Source organism: Lepidochelys kempii, chromosome 22 (genome assembly GCF_965140285.1).
Source record: "Lepidochelys kempii isolate rLepKem1 chromosome 22, rLepKem1.hap1, whole genome shotgun sequence".
Lineage (NCBI taxonomy): Eukaryota > Metazoa > Chordata > Testudines > Cheloniidae > Lepidochelys > Lepidochelys kempii.
The window spans coordinates 4942279-4960943 of record NC_136401.1 but is presented as its reverse complement, the minus strand read 5'-3'; the positions used below and the strand labels follow the sequence as shown (position 1 = coordinate 4960943).

The 18665-nt window shown below is 45.4% G+C and overlaps 1 protein-coding gene across 6 annotated transcripts in view; it reads left to right on the top strand.

Moving 5' to 3' along the window:
- Positions 1 to 18665, top strand: part of PKNOX2 (PBX/knotted 1 homeobox 2) — a 688475-nt gene that overhangs the window by 343591 nt on the left and 326219 nt on the right. For 5 of the 6 annotated variants that reach the window (XM_073320703.2, XM_073320717.2, XM_073320702.2 and 2 more), the window contains one exon: positions 15814 to 15922. The exons of the other annotated variant lie outside the window; for it this stretch is intronic. In XM_073320703.2, coding sequence (XP_073176804.1) covers positions 15836 to 15922 — 87 coding nt within the window. In that variant the 5' untranslated portion in view covers positions 15814 to 15835. The remainder of the gene's footprint in view (positions 1 to 15813; positions 15923 to 18665) is intronic. 6 annotated transcript variants of the gene reach the window in all.

The following is an 18665-nucleotide window of genomic DNA, read 5'->3' as shown; positions in this document are numbered from 1 at the left end:
GCAGACAACTGACTACATGTTTTAGTAAACGGGTTATATTATATAACACAGTTAAATAATGTTCCACACTGCCACCTTCTGCAAATATGCAGAAAGGAAACCAGCAACATGTAAAGTAGCCACTTGTACACAGATGATCATTTACAATAAAATAAATGGGGTTCATTTACAACATTTACAATAAAACTAATTCTAGGGGTATACTCTCTCTTCCATTGTGAACAGTGGACTCCGGCTGAGCAACTGTTCTGCAGAGATTCCCTTCCCCCAGCAAAATTAATTCTCTGTAGGGTTTTTTCTAGCCTCTCACCCATATGTCTAGAGAGTTAAAGCCCTGAACTGTTCACCTTTCTCTAGCAGGGATGGCTGTTACAAAGCATTGCAGCGGGACTGTTAATGTTCTGGCTCCAGTTGGAAGGTTTAATCCATGAGGGAGTCAGTGGAGTTAGCATATCTCTTGAGAAATCTGACATTATCCACTTAATGGCCGGGTGGGTTTGTTTTAAAATATTTTAAAGTGATGCATCCTTGGTAATGACTCACGAGGGCTCCTTACACCTCTGAAAGCAACCAGTGCAATTTGAAGCTAAGGAATCTCAGTTATTAATTCTCCCAAATCTCTTTTTTTCTCTCTGTTAGTAATGGAAATATTTCATTTGCCAGCACAAGGTTTCTGTGCTACACTTTACATGCTGCCATGCAACATCACTATTCCTTCTATTTATATTTGCTATCCACAGAGCTGGCAACAGCACTATTGGTATTAAGCATCAGTGTTAATGCAAATGGCATCAACTATCATTATTAATCCTCGGAGATAAGAATATTGGTGTTTATTCAGCTGAAATCTAAGTTTTAATGTAGAAATCTTAACATTTAGAGCAACAGGTTCTCCTTGTAAGTAACTAACTTTTTCTCATGCTATTTCACAGTATAACAAAATGGAAAACAATGAAGAAAATAATGACTATAAACCGGATGCTTCTGGAGTTCACTAGGTGTTTTCCATAACCCAAATACAAGAGCTGTAGTTTTACTTTCACATGATGCAAGATATTTCCTTGCATATAACCTTCCTTCCCCTTTTTTGGTTTGAGAAAGGACATCTTCCCGCATTCCGATGGGTCATTGGTTAATAAGGAAGAATAGTTTAAGATGTAATTGTGCCTAGAGTTTTACCTTCCTTGCCCAAAACAATCAAGGACTGTCTGTCATGCTTCTTTCCTTGCCAATAATACTTTAACATTATGTAGAATCACTGTATTTTGTGTGTTTGCAGACGTTGTGTGGAACCAGCTGTATCTAGTAGCAGCTCTATAGCAGACACTTAGGCCTGGTCTACACTTAAAACTTAGATTGACAGAGCTATGGCACTTGGGTGTGAAAAAATCCACGTTCCTGCATGCCATAGCTATGCCAACTTAATCCCTAGTGTAGACACAGGTTGGTTGACAGAAGAATGCTTCCATCAGCCAAGCTACCATCTCCTTGAGAGGTGGAGTTCCTTTCTATCTCTGTGGTCTGCATCTCACTGTGGGGTTACAGCAGCATAAGGATGGCACTAGAGCTATGCAGCTATATTCCCTGTAGCGTAAACATGGCCTCAAATACAACATGACTTTTTATGGGCTGCTGAAGACATTTGAAATCTCTGCCTAGTGATTATCAGCCATTTATCTCAGTTTCATGAGAGCCACTAGACATTGTACAGAAGCTCATTTCCCCTAGGACATATTGCAGTTATCTTAGGTTAGAATCTTGACCTCACGGTGTCATTTGCTTCAGAGCAAACAGTTATATTAACATGTCTGTTATTATTGTTTTAGGTGTTCGTAATGTCATAGATTTTGGGTCTGTCTTCCTGCTCATTCAAGCTTTCTACACTCAAATTACTCCTCTCAAGTTATTCTAGCCCAAGTGAGAGCCGGCATTTAACACTGACGTTTCTGTGTCCATCCTGGCATTGCACTTACTCATGTGGCACTAAGACTTCTGGGGGCACATCCCAGTGTTCTTAGCACTGTAATAAACTCAGCTGTTCCAGTAATTCTGCCCCAATGAATTGTGGGAGAACTTGTCTGTCTTTTCTGGGCACATGAGGGAAATTGTGGGAAGGTACTGGAGAAGCAGTGGCACTCAATTGCCGGTAGCGTGCGTCCACACTGCAGTGGTCATGTTAGTAGTTAACATGTGATCACCCAAGTTTTAGCCTCCTCTTGGTCCAGCCAACTAGAGCGAAGGGTTTTTGTGGGTGAATGGGACTTGAGTTAGGGGCAACGCATGAGTTTTAACTCAAGTTAGAATCATGGAATCACAGGGTTAGAAGGGACTGCAAGGGTCATCTAGTCTAACTCCCTGCCAAAATGCAGGATTTGTTGTGTCTAACCCATCCAAGGCAGACGGCTATCCAGCCTCCTTTTAAAAACCTCCAGTGAAGGAGCTTCCACAACCTCCCTAGGCAGTCTGTCCCATTGTCCTCCTGTTCTTACAGTTCAGAAGTTTTTCCTGAAATTTAATCTAAACCTTTTATGCTGTAGTTTGAACCCATTGCCTCTTGTCCTGTCCTCTGTGGGAAAAGAGAACAACTTTTCTCCATCTTTTTCAGCCTTCCAAGTATTTGAAGACTGCTATCATCTCCCCCCTTAATCTCCCCTTTTCCAAACTCCTCTTTTTCCAAGCTCCTCCAGTTCCTTCAGCCTTTGCTCATACGGCTTGCATTCCATCCCTTTGATCATCCTTGTCGCTCACCTCTGGATCCTTTCCAGTTTCTCCACATCCTCTCTATAAAGTGGTGACCAAAACTGGACACAGTACTCCAGCTGAGGCCTCACCACTCTACTCTAACCTACCGAGTAGAGCACTACTATCACCTCCCAGGACTTGCATGCTATACCCCTGTTAATGAAACCTTCAACTGCATTTGCTTTGTTTGCAACAGCTGTTGACTCATGTTGAGGTTGTGATCCACCACAACTCCCAGATCTGTCTCAGCAGTGCTACTGCCAAGCCAGTTATCTGCCATTCTGTATTTGTGCATTTGGTTTTTCTTCCCTAAATGTAGCACCTTACATTTATTGTGTTGAATTTCATTTTGTTGTCTATAGCCCAGCTCTCTAATTTATCAAGATCCCTTTGAATTTTAGCTCGATCCTCCAAGGTATTGGCAGCTTTGTGTCCTCTGCACATTTGATCAGTGTGTTGTCTATTCCTACATCCAGGTCATTAATAAAGATGTTAAACAACACCAGACCCAGAACAGATCATTGTGAAACCCCACTTGAGACCTCCCTCCAATCTGACATTCCATTAATAGTTACTCTTTGTTTGCAGTTGTTTAACCAGTTATGTATCCACTTAATGGTAGTTCCACCGAGCCCACATTTCTCCAGCTTACTTATCAGAATGTCATCTGGGACTGTGTCAAAAGCCTTGCTGAAGGCCAGGTATATTATATCCACCAAATTCCTCCTAACCACCAAACCAGTTACCTTGCCAAAGAAGGAAATCAGGCTGGGTTTGGCATGATTTGTTCTTGACCTAGATCCATGCTGGCTGTTGATGATTACCTTGTCATCTTCCAGGTCCTCACAAATTGAATGTTTTATACATCGTTCTAGTAGCTTTCCAGGTATCAAGGTGAGGCTGACTGGCCTATAGTTCCCCAGCTCCTCCTTTCCCCCTTTTTTAAAGATAGGCACTATGGTAGCCCTTCTCCAGTCTTCCAGGACCTCTCCTGTCATCTATGAGTTTGTAAATATTATGGCCAGTGGCTCTGAGATTTCTTCAGTACCCTTCAGCGAATTCCTTCAGTACCCTGGGGTGAATAGCATGAGGCCCTGCTGATTTGAATTCATTCAAATTGATCAGATCTCTGCATCCCTTCCCCTTTGTTATCTATGGTAACTTTGCTAGTCATCTGATCAAATGTTAATTTTTGTGAGAAGACTGAAGCAAAGTAGACCCTGAGCAGCTCTTCCTTCCTATCATCTTCCGTTCCCAGCTCACCTTCTCCACTGAGCAGTGGACCGACAGTGTCCATGATCTTTCTTTTTTGTCTGACATATATATACACACACACACACAACCCCTTCTTGTCATCTCTCACATTTCTTGTCAGCTGTAACACATTCCTTGCCTTGGCCTTCCTGATTTTCTTCCCACACGCTCATGCTATTCCCATGTATTCTTCCTTTGTGATATGCCCCTCCCTCCATTTCCTGTATGTATGTTTTTTAGATAGCTAAAAAGCTCCTTGTGCAGCCACATTGACCCCCCCTGTGGTTCTTCTTATCTTTCTTGTATGCTGGAATAGCTTTATATTGAGCCTCTAGTATTACATCTTTTAGGAACTGCCAGCCCCCTTTGACTCATTTTCTTCCTATTTGGTCTTTCCCTGGGACCTTGCCTACTATTTCTCTGAGTTAATTGAAATCCACCTTTCTGAAGTCCAGTGTCCTCATTTTGCTGTCCTCATGTCTTCCTTTCCTTAGGATCTTGAATTCTATCAGATCATGATCACTTCCTCTCAAGTTCTGGACCCCCTTCACGTTCACAACTAATTCATCCCTGCTGGTCAAAACCAGATGCAAAATGAACGTCCCTGAAGTTGTTTCCTCAACAATCTGAATCAGAAAGTTGTCCCCTACTCACGCTAAAAATTTACAGGACATATTATGTTTTGCAGTAGTAGTCTTCCAACAGATATCAGGGAAGCTTTTTTTGCCCCCGTCTTCACAGACAAGGTCAGCTCCCAGACTGCTGCCCTGGGCAGCACGGTATGGGGAGGAGGTGAGCAGCCCTCAGTGGTGAAAGAACAGCTTAAGGACTATTTAGAAAACATGGACATGCACAAGTCTGGATGCAATGCATCCGTGGGTGCTGAGGGAGTTGGCTGATGTGATTGCAGAGCCATTGGCCATTATCTTTGAAAACTCGTGGAGAGTGGGGGAGGTCCTGGACGACTGGAAAAAGGCAAATATAGTGTCCATCTTTAAAAGAGGGAAGAAGGAGAATCTGGGGAACTACAGACCAGTCAGCCTCACCTCTGTCCCTGGGAAAATCATGGAGCAGGTCCTCAAGGAAACCATTTTGAAGCACTTGGAGGAGAGGAAGGTGATCAGGAACAATCAACATGGATTCACCAAGGGCAAGTCATGCCTGACCAACCTGATTGCCTTCTATGATGAGATAACTGTCTCTGTGGATATCGGGAAACTGGTGGACGTCATAAACCTTGACTTTAGCAAAGCTTTGGATACGGTCTCCCACAGTATTCTTGCCAGCAAGTTAAAGAAGTATGGCTTGGATGAATGGACAATAAGGTGGATAGAAAGCTGGCTAGATCGTCGGGCTCAACGGGTAGTGATCAATGGCTCAATGTCTAGTTGGCAGCCAGTATCAAGAGGAGTGCCCCGGGGTCGTCCTGGGGCCGGTTTTGTTCAACATCTTCATTAATGATCTGGATGATGGGATGGATTCCACTCTCAGCAAGTTTGTGGATGACACTAAACTGGGGGAAGAGGTAGATACACTGGAGGGGAGTGATAGAATCCAGAGTGACCAAGACAAATTGGAGGATTGGGCCAAAAGAAATCTGACGAGGTTCAACAAGGACAAGTGCAACGTTCTTCACTTAGGACGGAAGAATCCCATGCACCGCTACAGGCTGGGGACCGACTGGCTAAGCAGTAGTTCTGCAGAAAAGGACCTGGGGATTACAGTGGATGAGAAGCTGGATATGAATCAATAGTATGCCCTTGTTGCCAAGAAGGCTAATGGCATATTGGAGCGTTGCTGGCAGATCAAGGGAAGTGATTATTCCCCTCTATTCAGCACTGGTGAGGCCACATCTGGAGTACTGTGTCCAGTTTTGTGCCCCCCACTACAGAAAGGAGAGAGTCCAGCGGAGGGCAATGAAAATGATCAGGGGGCTGGGGCACATAACTTACGAAGAGAGGTTGAGGGAAGTGGGCTTATTTACTGTGCAGAAGAGAAGAGTGAGGGGGGCTCCAAAGAGGATAGAACTCGGCTGTTCTCAGTGGTGGCAGATGACAGAACAAGGAGCAATAGTCTCAGGTTGCAGTGGGGGAGGTCCTGGTTGGATATTAGGGGAAACTTTTTCACTAGGATGGTGGTGAAGCACTGGAATGGGTTACCTAGGAGGTGGTGAAATCTCCTTCCTTAGAGCTTTTGTAGGATCCATAAACTTGTGATCTTCAAATGGCTTTCCTTGTGCAGTTCTTTACACAGAGTTTCCAGCAGATATTCACAGTGCTCATCATCGCTGGTGATATTTGACACTTTCACAAAGTGAGAAAATTAGGAAGCCCCCTTGAAGGAAATGTTTAGTTCATGGTTAATCTGGGCTTGAAAGAATCTTTGTAATTAAAAAAATGTGTTTTGCTCCAACAACTCCTGGTCTCCTTCCCCCCACCTTCCCCTGGGGCTGCAGCCAGCAGCAGAGAGTGGGAGAGTTCTGTCTGCCACTCAGCAGTGACTCCTCCGGGATATGGATAGGGTCTGAAAATTTTTTTTTCCAGTCCTCTTGTGCTTGAGGGGGCTGGGAGGGATATGTGAAGCACAGTCTCAGTTGTGTGTGTGTGTGTGCACAAGTGTATAAGAATGTAAGTGTGCGCATTTAGGGGCGTAACCCTTCTGCCCGGAATGTCAGCAGCAACAAGGACTGGCTCAGTATCTACGAGCTCCTCTTGACATTAAAAAACAATCGGCTCAAGCCCCACCCAGAAATCTGGGAAAACTAACTACTACCCTAGGGTGCTTCTCAGAGGCAATACTTGTCCACTCAGAAGCACTGAGTCTGTGTGGAACAAAATAAATCTATTATAAAGAGGGAGAGGGAACCCCACAGTGCGTCAAAAGTGTGCAGACCATAAGTAAACACCTGCCCCACAATAGCTTCGGCAGTGTCCATGGTCTCAGTGTGCGAAAGTCCAAAAGATGAATGTCCCTTTAACATGCCACTCCCTTTCCCTCTGCTGCACCGTTCTCATGACTGGTTGTCTGAAGTCAGTCATGTCACAGACTTCAGGGTGCGTTCATGTGGGTTCACCTCCCATTCCTGAAGAGGGCAGGGTTGCTGCCATGGCTCACCATGGCTGTCACTGTTGTCTCTGCCACTGCTTGCTGCAGCTGCCTTTGCTGCTCCTCACTGCTGTCTCTGCCACTTCTGCTTTTACATATGCTGCCACATTGTGAGGTTCCACCACTGAGCCCCGTTCTTGGTGATTTCAGCAGGTAGTGGGGAACTTCACTGCTGTCGCATCCTCTGCATTGTCTTACACTCAACACTGTCTCCACACCAGGTCTAAAGTTCCACCCCCTAGACCTGCTCAGCCATGATTACAGCTCTGGTGATCGCTGGTAGGAGTAAGGACTTTAAAGTGAGTCTGACCAGCTTTACCTTTAAACACTGAAGGTGGCGGGATAAATAGTATCTAGGGTTCTTTAAACACAGTCCATAGCAGTAGACAGGAACACTTGTTCCTTGTCTCCTGGTGGCCCCAAACAGCCAAAATTGAACATTTTGGCAAAGCAGGTCTGTCTGCTGAGCATCTAGCAGAGTAGGTGTGTCTATGCAAATATAGTCTTTTCCCTCAGTTCATCAACCGATGGCAGGGGAGAGCTCAGTCAGACCCTGCACCTTACAGAGGGAAGGCTGTATCTTGTTTGGAAAATTCCATATATTGACAGCAGAGGAGGGAGAAGCACTTTTACAGGGGGCTGCAGGGGATTTTGCTTCTACAACATCATTAATATGCTGAAAATGTAGCTCAGAGATTCAGAGACAAACTGCTGGGCAGCCATTGCAATGCAAAAGGCAGAGCCTGTTTGAGCAGCCAGTCTGAGATCATGCCTCTTCCAGCCGGGTCTTGGACTCTTATGAACAAAATGTAGCATTCTGGAAAAGGAGAGAGGTCAGGACACTTATCTGATGAACTAAACAGGAGTTTCTTGCAAGAAGAATGGCAGAGTTCTCATGATTGCGTTTGGTTGTATTCCTCAGCTCTCTCCCAGGAGCATTTTCAGGGGGTCAGCAGCAGTGGTAACTTAGGTGCTCTCCTTGACCAGGCTTCTCCACTTCTTGAAAACTCCTTAGGGATCTCATTGCATTCTATGACAGGTTTCAGAGTAACAGCCGTGTTAGTCTGTATTCGCAAAAAGAAAAGGAGTACTTGTGGCACCTTAGAGACTAACCAATTTATTTGAGCATGAGCTTTCGTGAGCTACAGCTCACTTCATCGGATGCTCCTTCAAAGCTGGGATCTCTTGTTGCTGGCCAAGGGTTCCCTATAGAAGGAAGTTTCCCAGTTACCTTGAAGGTCCTAGTCATCTGGAACATATTTCTGCACTACCAGGCGTGTCCCCAAATTCACAGGTAGACACCGACAATCTTTAACATTTTCCTGTCGTCCTACTCCAACACCTGTTGCCCAGAGTCTGCCTGTCTGTCTACATTCCTATATTGCATCCTCCATCATGGTATCTGAGCACCTGAGGGATGGGTCTGAAGCCCTGCCAGGCAGGAGCTCCAATGAAACAGTTTTCCAAAGAGTTCAACTTCTGTTCTTCACCTATAGTTTTACCTTTGCATCTAAAAGGAAACTGCATCAGAACTCAATCAATATAGCTATCCATAAACTTCCTGTCTAGAAACCCGAGTGCGGAGGACATGAGCTCCTTCCATTAGGACTCCACCTATGGGCTTATAGGAAGGGATGTTTTAGCACAGTACTAACCAGAGGACTGAACCCAGAAATACCTTTCCCAAACCCTCTTTCCTTCTGAACCTTTTGGGGTTGGAGACAGTGGAACCTGGAACTAAACTAGTTCTGATTTTGGTTCTCTTTTTGCAGACAAAATCCTGCTCAGGCTTTTACTGCATCAAAGCTAACCCCACTGCTGGTCTGGAAAATCTCGAGAATAAACTTATGTTTTCAGACCTTCCTCCCCGCCCTCTCTACCACTGCAAATATGTAAGCTACAAAGAGCTCCAAGGCCCCCAAGTGGAGAATGCAGCACACACATCTGGAAGAGTCCTTGACCCAACCTAAATGCTGCTCCATGCTAGCAGGAGGATGTAGCTCTCCCTTGTTTGGCTAGCCCTGGTGCCTTGAGAGTTCACAGTTGGACTTTGTTTATTGTGCTTGGAGGGATAGTCCATCACTAATTCAAGTGTTTGAGGATGTGCCTCTCAGGCACGGTGGAATGAACCCTTAGCAAAAGACAGCCCCTGCCCAAAAGCCCATAGAGCAGCGTTTCTTAAACTGGGGTCTGCAGACCCCTGGGGGTCCACAAGGGTACTCCAGAGGGTCCGCCAGCCCTGCTGATCGGATCCTCCTCCTCCCTCCCTCAGGAGGCACTGGGAAGGAGCGGGAGGAGCGGGGACCGGGACTACTTGGGGTAGGGGGCGGGAAGAGGAGGGGAAGAGGAGGGGCAGAGGGTGGAGGGGAGCGTGAAGAGGTGGGGCGAGGATGGGGCCTTGGGGGAAGGGGTGGATTGGGGGTGGGCCCTGGGGCTGAGCTGGGTCTTGGAGGTCCACAGGAAATTTTAAATCAAAATGGGGGTCCTCGGGTTGCTAAAGTTTGAAAACTGCTGCCATAGAGACAGGACAGATAAAGCATGGGAGAAAGGAAGTTTTGTTACCTTTATTTTCGAGTTGAGGAACTGTCACCCAGAGAATTTAAGGAGGAGATTTTCAAAGGCACAGAGTGCAGTTAGGTGCCTCTATGCCAGTCCTGCCTTTGAAAATCTCTGTCTCGGTGACTTGCTTAAGGTGACACAAGTATTGTATCTCCTGAGGCCCAGTCCAGGGCCTGAACCCTGAGCTAAGTTCCCTGTAAGCTGCGTGGCCACGTGGCTGTGCAGCAGCCTATTTAGAGCCATGCAGGCGTGCAGGGAACCCAACCTGCCAGGGCTGGGGCAGCCCAGCCCAAACCCAGTCCGAGCCAGGGCAGCAGGGACCCAGGCACAGCCCGCCCCACCCCCACCACATGAATTGTGTTATGTGCACTAATTTGAAGGTGATGTGTCACACATCACCTGCACATCGGTGCTCATAACACAGTTCCTTCCGCACATGGGTGGGCAAAATGAGAGGGAACACCCACCCTGAGTCCATCCTTCCTCTCAGTCTTTCTTTTTGGAATACATTATTTTTAGATTCCGTACCTCCATATTTGGCCATCTCAGAGCCATTGCTGATATTGCTTGCTCCCTTATTTATGAATGAGGCTAGCTTTATTTTTCCCTCTTATTTTCTAGTTGTTCTTATCGTCCGGTGTTCTCAGTTCATATAATGCTAAATGAATGGTCACTGCTAGCAAGCCTATGAATTATTTCCACAGTCATGTACAATTCATTCCTCTTAACAAGAGGTAGATTCAAGATTCCTCTGCCCGATTCTCTACCTTCTGGATGAGGAGGCTGCCCATTACCATAAGTCTGTTTGCTACCCTATAGACTTTAGAGCTAGTTAAAGCCCACACAAGGCAGAGTGTCTTATAGTTTCAACTTCCAGCAAGTTTTTGTTCTCACAGCCCTCAACAGCACTTAGCTCCCACTGAGTGCCCCTGAGAATAGAGGCACTGGGGAGTGAATTCTCTGCCCTGACCCTAGTGCAGGTGAGAACAGCCTGGCAATAGTCCCTAGGGCCACTGCCTTTGGCCACCCATCACCTTGACACATTGTGTCTTTGATTTCTTTGTAGATGTTCTCCGGCATTCTGCAGGGAATGATTACAAATTCTCTTCTTCTCCTCTGTCCTGATACATTTGTTCATCCTTCACTATCTCCTTCTGCATCCATAGCTTGTGCTCTCAGCCTGCTGCATGTGCCCTGATGATGATAAATAGGATTCACTTTCCTTGACTTGTTCCAGAACAAGGGCTTGATCCAAAGCCCATGGAAGTCAACGGAAATATTTTCACTGAATTAAATGGGCACTGGGTCCCCAGAAGGGACACCAACTTACATTTAATTCTTATAGGGTCCTTTTGGTCTTTAAGCACATGTAGGGATGTTGCCCAGACTCAGTACTGAATTACTTCGGAGCCTACAGAAGCCATTCTGTGCCTCAGTGGTACTTCTGACTCCTAGGTATGCCCTGTTCTTTCTTTGGAACCTGCCAAGATCTGTGTATTTTGCTGTTGCTCTCTTTTTTCTTAGGAATTTAGTTCTTTGCTGTCTTCCTCGTCACTATTTCTGAACATCCCTAACAGAGCATTGACTGTGTGCATTGCCTCTGCCCTTTGCCAATTAGATCTACAAGGCACTGAACACTGTTATTTTTTCCATTGATCTGACTCATTCTGGGAACCCTGCATAGGACGCTACAGAAGGGAGTATTGTGCCCCTCTATGTGCAGGTGGTCACTCTGGGTCAGGCAAATAACAGTCATAAGAACACCCATATCGGGTCAGAGCAATGGTCCAGCTAGCCCAGGATCCTGTCTTCCGACAGTGGCCAAAGCCAGATGCTTCAGAGAGAATGAACAGAACAGGGCAAATGAGTGATCCATCCCCTGTCGTTGACTCCCAGCTTCTGGCAAACAGAGGCTAGGGACACAGCAGAGTGTTGAATCCCTGCCCCTCCTGGCTAACGGCCGTTGATGGACCTCTCAAGCTCTTGAACTTATCTGGCTCTTTTATGAACCCTGTTATTGATTTTCAGAACAGCAGCCGTGTTAGTCTGTATTCGCAAAAAGAAAAGGACTTGTGGCACCTTAGAGACTAACCAATTTATTTGAGCATAAGCTTGAAGTGAGCTGTAGCTCACGAAAGCTCATGCTCAAATAAATGTGTTAGTCTCTAAGGTGCCACAAGTCCTCCTGTTCTTTTTGCTGATACTTCCTTATTTACCTTCTGTACATGCTTTTATAGACCTCTGTCATATTCCCCCCCTTAGTCGTCTCTTTTCCAAGCTGGAAGGTCGCAGTCTTTTTAATCTCTCCTCTTACGGAAGCTGTTCCATACCCCTAATCATGTTATTTCCATTCTCTGAACCTTTTCCACTTCTAATATATCTTTTGAGATGGGGCAACCAGATCTTCACACAGTATTCAAGATGTGGGTGTACTATGGATTTATACAGAGAACATAATAATGGCCAGACTGGGTCAGACCAATGATTCATCTAGCCCAGTATTTTGTCTTCCAACAGGGGCCAGTGCCAGGTGCCTCAGAGGGAATTAACAGAAAAGGCCATCAAGTGATTCCTGCCCCTAGAGGCATTAGGATATTTTCTGTCTTGTTATCGATCCCTTTCCTCATGGTTCCTAACATTCCGTTCGCTTTTTTGATGGCTGCTGCACATTGAGCAGATGTTTTCAGAAAATTGTTCACAATGAGTCCACGATCTCTTTCTTGAGTGGTATTAGCTAATTTAGACCCCCATCATTTTGTATGTATGGTTGGATTATGTTTTCCAATGTTCATTACTTTGCATTTATCAACATTGAATTTCATCTGCTACTTTGTCGCCAAATCACCCAGTTCTGTGAGATCTGCAGTCTGCTCTGGACTTAACTATCTTGAGTAATTTTGTATCGTCTGCAAATGTTGCCACCTCGCTCTTTACTCCTTTTTCCAGATCATTTATGAGTCAAAGCCAGACTATTGCAATGGTGAAATCTTTTGAAGGTTTTACACTTCAACAAATAACTATGTACTGTCCACAAGCTTGGAGGCTTTCCCTCCATGGCTTTTGTTCATTATCAAAAAATAACTAAGTGTCTGCTCTCTGCCAACCTGATTTCCCTTCCTCTAGGATTATTTATTCAAGTCATAATGCTGACTTGGTGACGTCACAGTCAGTGCATGGCAACAAGCTGTGATACTGCAATGGCATCAGCACAAGAGGCCACAATTGGTCCCACCCCAGGGCTGCTCCATTGATTTGGTCTGGAGGGATGAATTTAGTCCAAGATTGTTGCCCCCCTAAATGACGAAATTGGAGAAGCTCTGCTGGAAGACAGAACACTGCTGATCAAACTCCAGCATTCTTTCTTCAGAGTTATTTAAAGTAAACTAGTACTGGACTATAAGGTGGATAGAAAGCTGGCTAGATTGTCGGGCTCAACGGGTAGTGATCAATGGCTCCATGTCTAGTTGGCAGCTCGTATCAAGTGGAGTGCCCCAAGGGTTGGTCCTGGGGCCGGATTTGTTCAATATCTTCATAAATGATCTGGAGGATGGTGTGGATTGCACCCTCAGCAAGTTTGCAGATGAAAGTAAACTGGGAGGAGAGGTAGATACGCTGGAGTGTAGAGATAGGATACAGAGGGACCTAGACAAATGGGAGGATTGGGCCAAAAGAAATCTGATGAGGTTCAACAAGGACAAGTGCAGAATCCTGCACTTAGGACAGAAGAATCCAATGCACCGCTACAGACTAGGGACTGAATAGCTAGGCAGAAGTTGCAGAAAAGGACCTAGGGGTGACAGTGGACGAGAAGCTGGATATGAGTCAACAGTGTGCCCTTGTTGCCAAGAAGGCCAATGGCATTTTGGGATGTATAAGTAGGGGCATTGCCAGCAGATCGAGGGTCATGATCGTTCCCCTCTGTTCGACACTAGTGAGGCCTCATCTGTAGTAGTGTGTCCAGTTTTGGGCCCCACACTACAAGAAGGATGTGGAAAAATTGGAAAGAGTCCAGCGGAGGGCAACAAAAATGATTAGGGGACTGGAACACATGACTTATGAGGAGAGGCTGAGGGAACTGGGGATGTTTAGTCTACGGAAGAGAAGAATGAGGGGGGATTTGATCGCTGCTTTCAACTACTTGAAAGGGGGTTCCAAAGAGGATGGCTCTAAACTGTTCTCAGTGATAGCAGATGACAGAACAAGGAGTAATGGTCTCAAGTTGCAGTGAGGGAGATTTAGGTTGGATATTAGGAAAAGCTTTTTCACTAGGAGGTTGGTGAAATACTGGAATGCGTTACCTAGGGAGGTGGTGGAATCTCCTTCTTTAGAAGTTTTTAAGGTCAGGCTTGACAAAGCCCTGGCTGGTGTGATTTAATTGGGGATCGGTCCTGCTTTGAGCAGGGGGTTGGACTAGATGACCTCCAGAGGTCCCTTCCAACCCTGATATTCTATGATTCTATAGAGACAGCAGTTATCTCCTGCATAACTCTGTGAAATTCAGTGAAGAAGTTACCACAAAAATTAATGTTTCTGCTGCCTCTGGGATGTTAGGAATAGGACTCTGAGAAATTGTGGAAAACATATTTTTGCAAAATGCTTCAAGATTTTTTCCTGCATTTTTTGCGTGTTTGGGTCGATGAGAGAGTGGGTTTATGCAAAATGATATCTTGTGTTTCTAGTCTGAAAACAATTTCTCTTGTTAACAGGACCACTTCCTCTCAATATTTCCCTCACTTGCAGTTAGGCTCATAATTGTTTGCATCCCACAGGCAGAATGGTTACCTGGGGAGCAAAGAATGTCGTCTCTATATGTCTATTACATGATGATAGGTAAAAAGGTAGAGCGATTTTTCAGTTTGCCTAAAGCAGTAAATCTCCTAGATTTAGCATTGTTTGGGGTTATTTTTTAATACTATAATTGTATATGTTTGGGAAGGTTTTGAATCAGAAGACAGCGGATGGAATTGAAACTGACTTAGTCATTCAATGTTTGACTAATTGGTGACCCTGTACTCTTCTGTCCTCTTGACAGATTTTCAAATATATTGTTGCAAGTTGCACTGTGACTAATGTTAGTCCCAGGCTGATATGGCACGAGATAAATGGCGCCTACCTGTGGGGAGAATGTGCATGATGCTATAGAAACATTTTTAAAAGTACAGTAGAGTTGGTTGATGCAATGGCTTCGTATTTGTTTACTCACACAATAAAGCAAGACTTTGTATGAGCTTTCAAATACACAGCTTCTCCATTACCTGCAGCATCAACTGAAAAGCTCCTTCTGCTCCCAGCACCTTTGAGAACTCCCATCTGCAATGTCTGAAAGGCCAGTGAGAGTTCCCAGGCTGCCTGGAGGAGAGGAAGGCTGAGTTTCAGAGCTCCAAATACAGGTAATTACGAAAACTCAGGAGTTTCTAAGATGAACCCAGCACCTCCTCTAACATGCACTTGAGAAGTTTCTTGGCTCTGTGGAAAACCCCAGGACTCATGGTTTTCTGTGTTTTACACATTCCATTGCCAGGACAATTTCAATGGCCATGCAGAAGCAGAGAAAAGAAAAAGCCATGATCACTGATCATCTTCTGAGTGAACTCCTGCTAGCCACTGGACTCTGGAGTGGACCTCTGCTCCTGTGTCTGAATCAGATTGTCAGCTTTTTCAAGCAGAAGCCATGCCTTTCCTTTGCTTCACAGCACTGAGGACATTGGCAACTGACAATGAACAATAGCAATGCTCGTTCCTCTACTTCTGACTAATATTTCAGGCCAGGGGCTTGAGCTGATCACAAGCTTGAAATATTTCAGGACATCCCCCCTCTCACCCAGTTTCCGTTGGCAACATGACCACCCCCTGAATAGTGAGGAGATGGATTTGTGTTTTCATAGTGTGTCTTGGAGTCAGGGTTTCGGATTTGTACAGTTAGCACAACTATGCCACCTCAAACCACAACCAAAGGCAGCCATCACCACCGAACTGATTTGAGTCTGAGTAATTCTAATGGCAGGAGCTCATTTGTAGGGGCCACGGAGGGAAATGACTCAGCAGGCTGAGCCCATTGGCAGGACCAGTGCAGCAATGGTCAGCGGCATTCGCTCGGGAGCAGGCAGTGTCTCATCTTTTGGTTAATCAAGCTGAACTTTCTCCCATCAACAGGTTCTAGATGTGAATCAATCCCATGATGCAACATGTCTCCCCAGCACCAGCTCTGACAATGATGGCCACACAGAGTGTGCCCCCTCCCCCTTACCAAGACAGCCAGCAGGTGAGTGTGCTGCAGAGCTCACATCCAACACCACCCTTCAAACATGCAGCCGCAGCCGCAGCCGCAGCGAGGCTTGCCCAGGGGCTTTCCATGCATTTCCACTTACAGCCTTTGTAGAAGAGTTTGGAATGCTGCAGAAAACCAGCAGGGGACTTAGCACCAAAGAGAAAATTCCTTATGAATCGGTATTGCTGCCAAGTGCGAAGCAACATTGATTCTGGCAAGAAATGGAAGGGTCCCACATTGTTATCTAGAACCAAATGCAGATGAAGTTGCAATGCATGACTGGACTTTGTTCTGTGCCCTGCTCTAACCAAATATATCCCCAAATGCCAAGATCATACCCTAGGCGGCATATTACCAAAGGTATTTAGGTGCCCAAAAATACACATAGGCACCTCCTGGGATGTTCAGACACACCTGAATAAGTTTGTAGCTTGACTCCCATTGACTCTAATGGGAGCTATGGGACTAACTTATACATATGACTTTGTAAAACCCACTGGACACCTAGCTTCATCTTTAGGCACCTTAGAAAATCTGGCCTGGCCTAACTTTAGACTCCCAAGTGTGAACATGTTACCCTGGGATCTTTTGTGCCAGAGTCCAGAACACAGGTTTGGGAGACAGTCAATGGCATTTAGATTCCTAAGTTCCTAAAATGCCTTTTGAAAATGCCATTTAAGCTCCTAAATCAGTTAGATGTTGGGGTGACGCTGAGCACAGGAACGCCTAAATCACTTTACAAAGCCTTACACACTTTGAAAAGTTGTGTCAGTAGTGTCATCTGATATTCTTCCCAAGAGGGAAGGGGTATAAAGAGGGCACACAGAGAATGGCTTTTTGCACAATGTGCTTGATCTGAAAGAACTCACTCCAAGATAGCGTGAAACTTCACCCCTACGCTGGGTGAAAGTGCTTTGCCTTTGGGACTGTTGGTCCTATCTCTTGGTCCTTTTTAAAATTGTTACTTTTGCACCTAATCCGTTTGAGAAAGGAAGGATGGGTAGTGACCTTTTTTAATTCGCCCTGGATTCCAAAGAGGAGTTTCTTTACCAAGCACTGGGATAAGCAGGAAAAGTGCTCAGCTCTCTGTAGCTGGCGTATACAGTACTTGGGAGGAAAGGGCTGGGGGAGGGGAGCTGGAGGCCTGCCAGCTGAAAGGAGACACTGCTGCATTGCTGAGTTAATTCTCTCCTTGGAGAACTATAAAAGATACAAGCTTAGAAAAGACAGCTGTGGACTCTCCGCAACTCTGACCCATACCTGCACCCCACCATGTCAATCCCATTGAAGTCCTCAGACAGCTAAAACACTAGCCAAGTACTTTTCTGTAGATAGGTCTAATGCAAAGCTGGCTAAGGGATCAGCCTGTGTTTCAGAATGCAGCACCAGTGCGGCAAACGTCCTGGAGCTGGGTGAATATCACAAAACAGGTCCTGGGGGTTGCGCTCTGATTTCAAGGTGAATTTTCTTTGGCGCTGCTCAAGCCCCTTCTGTAGTTTCTTTCCAGGGACTTTTGAGCAATGTCATAGTCACTGGCAGAAAGTTAAAGTGAAGCTGAAAGCTCAAGTGCTCACACCAGGCTGGAGTGTTTCAATGGTGTGCAGTGGGGCAGCAGAGATGTGGCGCTCCCAAATACCATCCCCAGTTCAACTAGCCAAACAAGGACCTGAGCAAACTCTTAACCACATTCACAGGCAGTTACTTTGTGCCAGCATGGCAACAGGAAAATGAATGGGGGCTCACACAGTAAACATTACAATAGCCTGGTGTTCCCAGGAACCACATCTCAAGGAGTGCTGGGGGGGCACCCAGAAGGAAGGGTTTGATTTTTGCAACCCCCCTAATCCTGTTTATCTGCTCTTTCTCCCTGAGGTGCTACTTCAAGCCCTGCTGTTGATTCCATCAGTTACACTCACCCCAAAAGGCACAGGAGAGAAAAGCAGGTGGCTTATGTGCCCAAAATCGAACAACCAACACAGATCAGATTTTGCATGTCAAGCATCAAATGCTGGCAGCAAATGCTTCATTATAAAGCCACAAAGTTCATTTTAAAAAAACCAACCCTACAACATGTATTGAATAAATGTGGAGAATGACTAAGTGTGAGGAAACCGTGATCCATTCAGAGTGAAAATCAGCAAATAAATTATTTGAATTTAGATGGTCTAGTTCAAGCCAGGAACAGAACAGCAAAAATATTTACCAATCAGGAGTTAGATTAAGTAGACCACACAATTCTAAAACACGAGTGTTTGCTATCAGACCCATTAGACCTCCCCTTGAGGGGAGGGATAGCTCAGTGGTTTGACCATTAGCCTGCTAAACCTAGGGTTGTGAGCTCAGTCCTTGAGGGGAGCCATTTAAGGATCTGGGGCAAAAATTGGGGATTGGTCCTGCTTTGAGCAGGGGGTTGGACTAGATGACCTCCTGAGGTCCCTTCCAACCCTGATCTTCTATGATTCTATGACCAAGAGCATGTATATGCAAGGAAATCTCAGGACTTCTTTATTTTGCTGGATCCTGGGTGCAGTAGGTGGCAAACAAGTCTAGGGGTACTATGACAAGATGGAAGTGGGTCCAGAAACTCTTCTTTTGTAACATGGGGTCACAGTGTGAAAAGGTTGAGAAGCGTTAGGTTCAATGCACTGAAGCCACGAGAAGGTGGAGCTGTGTGAAATATTCATAACAAAACTAAAAATGAGGTTGTGGCATTTCTATGGAAATGGAACTTGGCAGT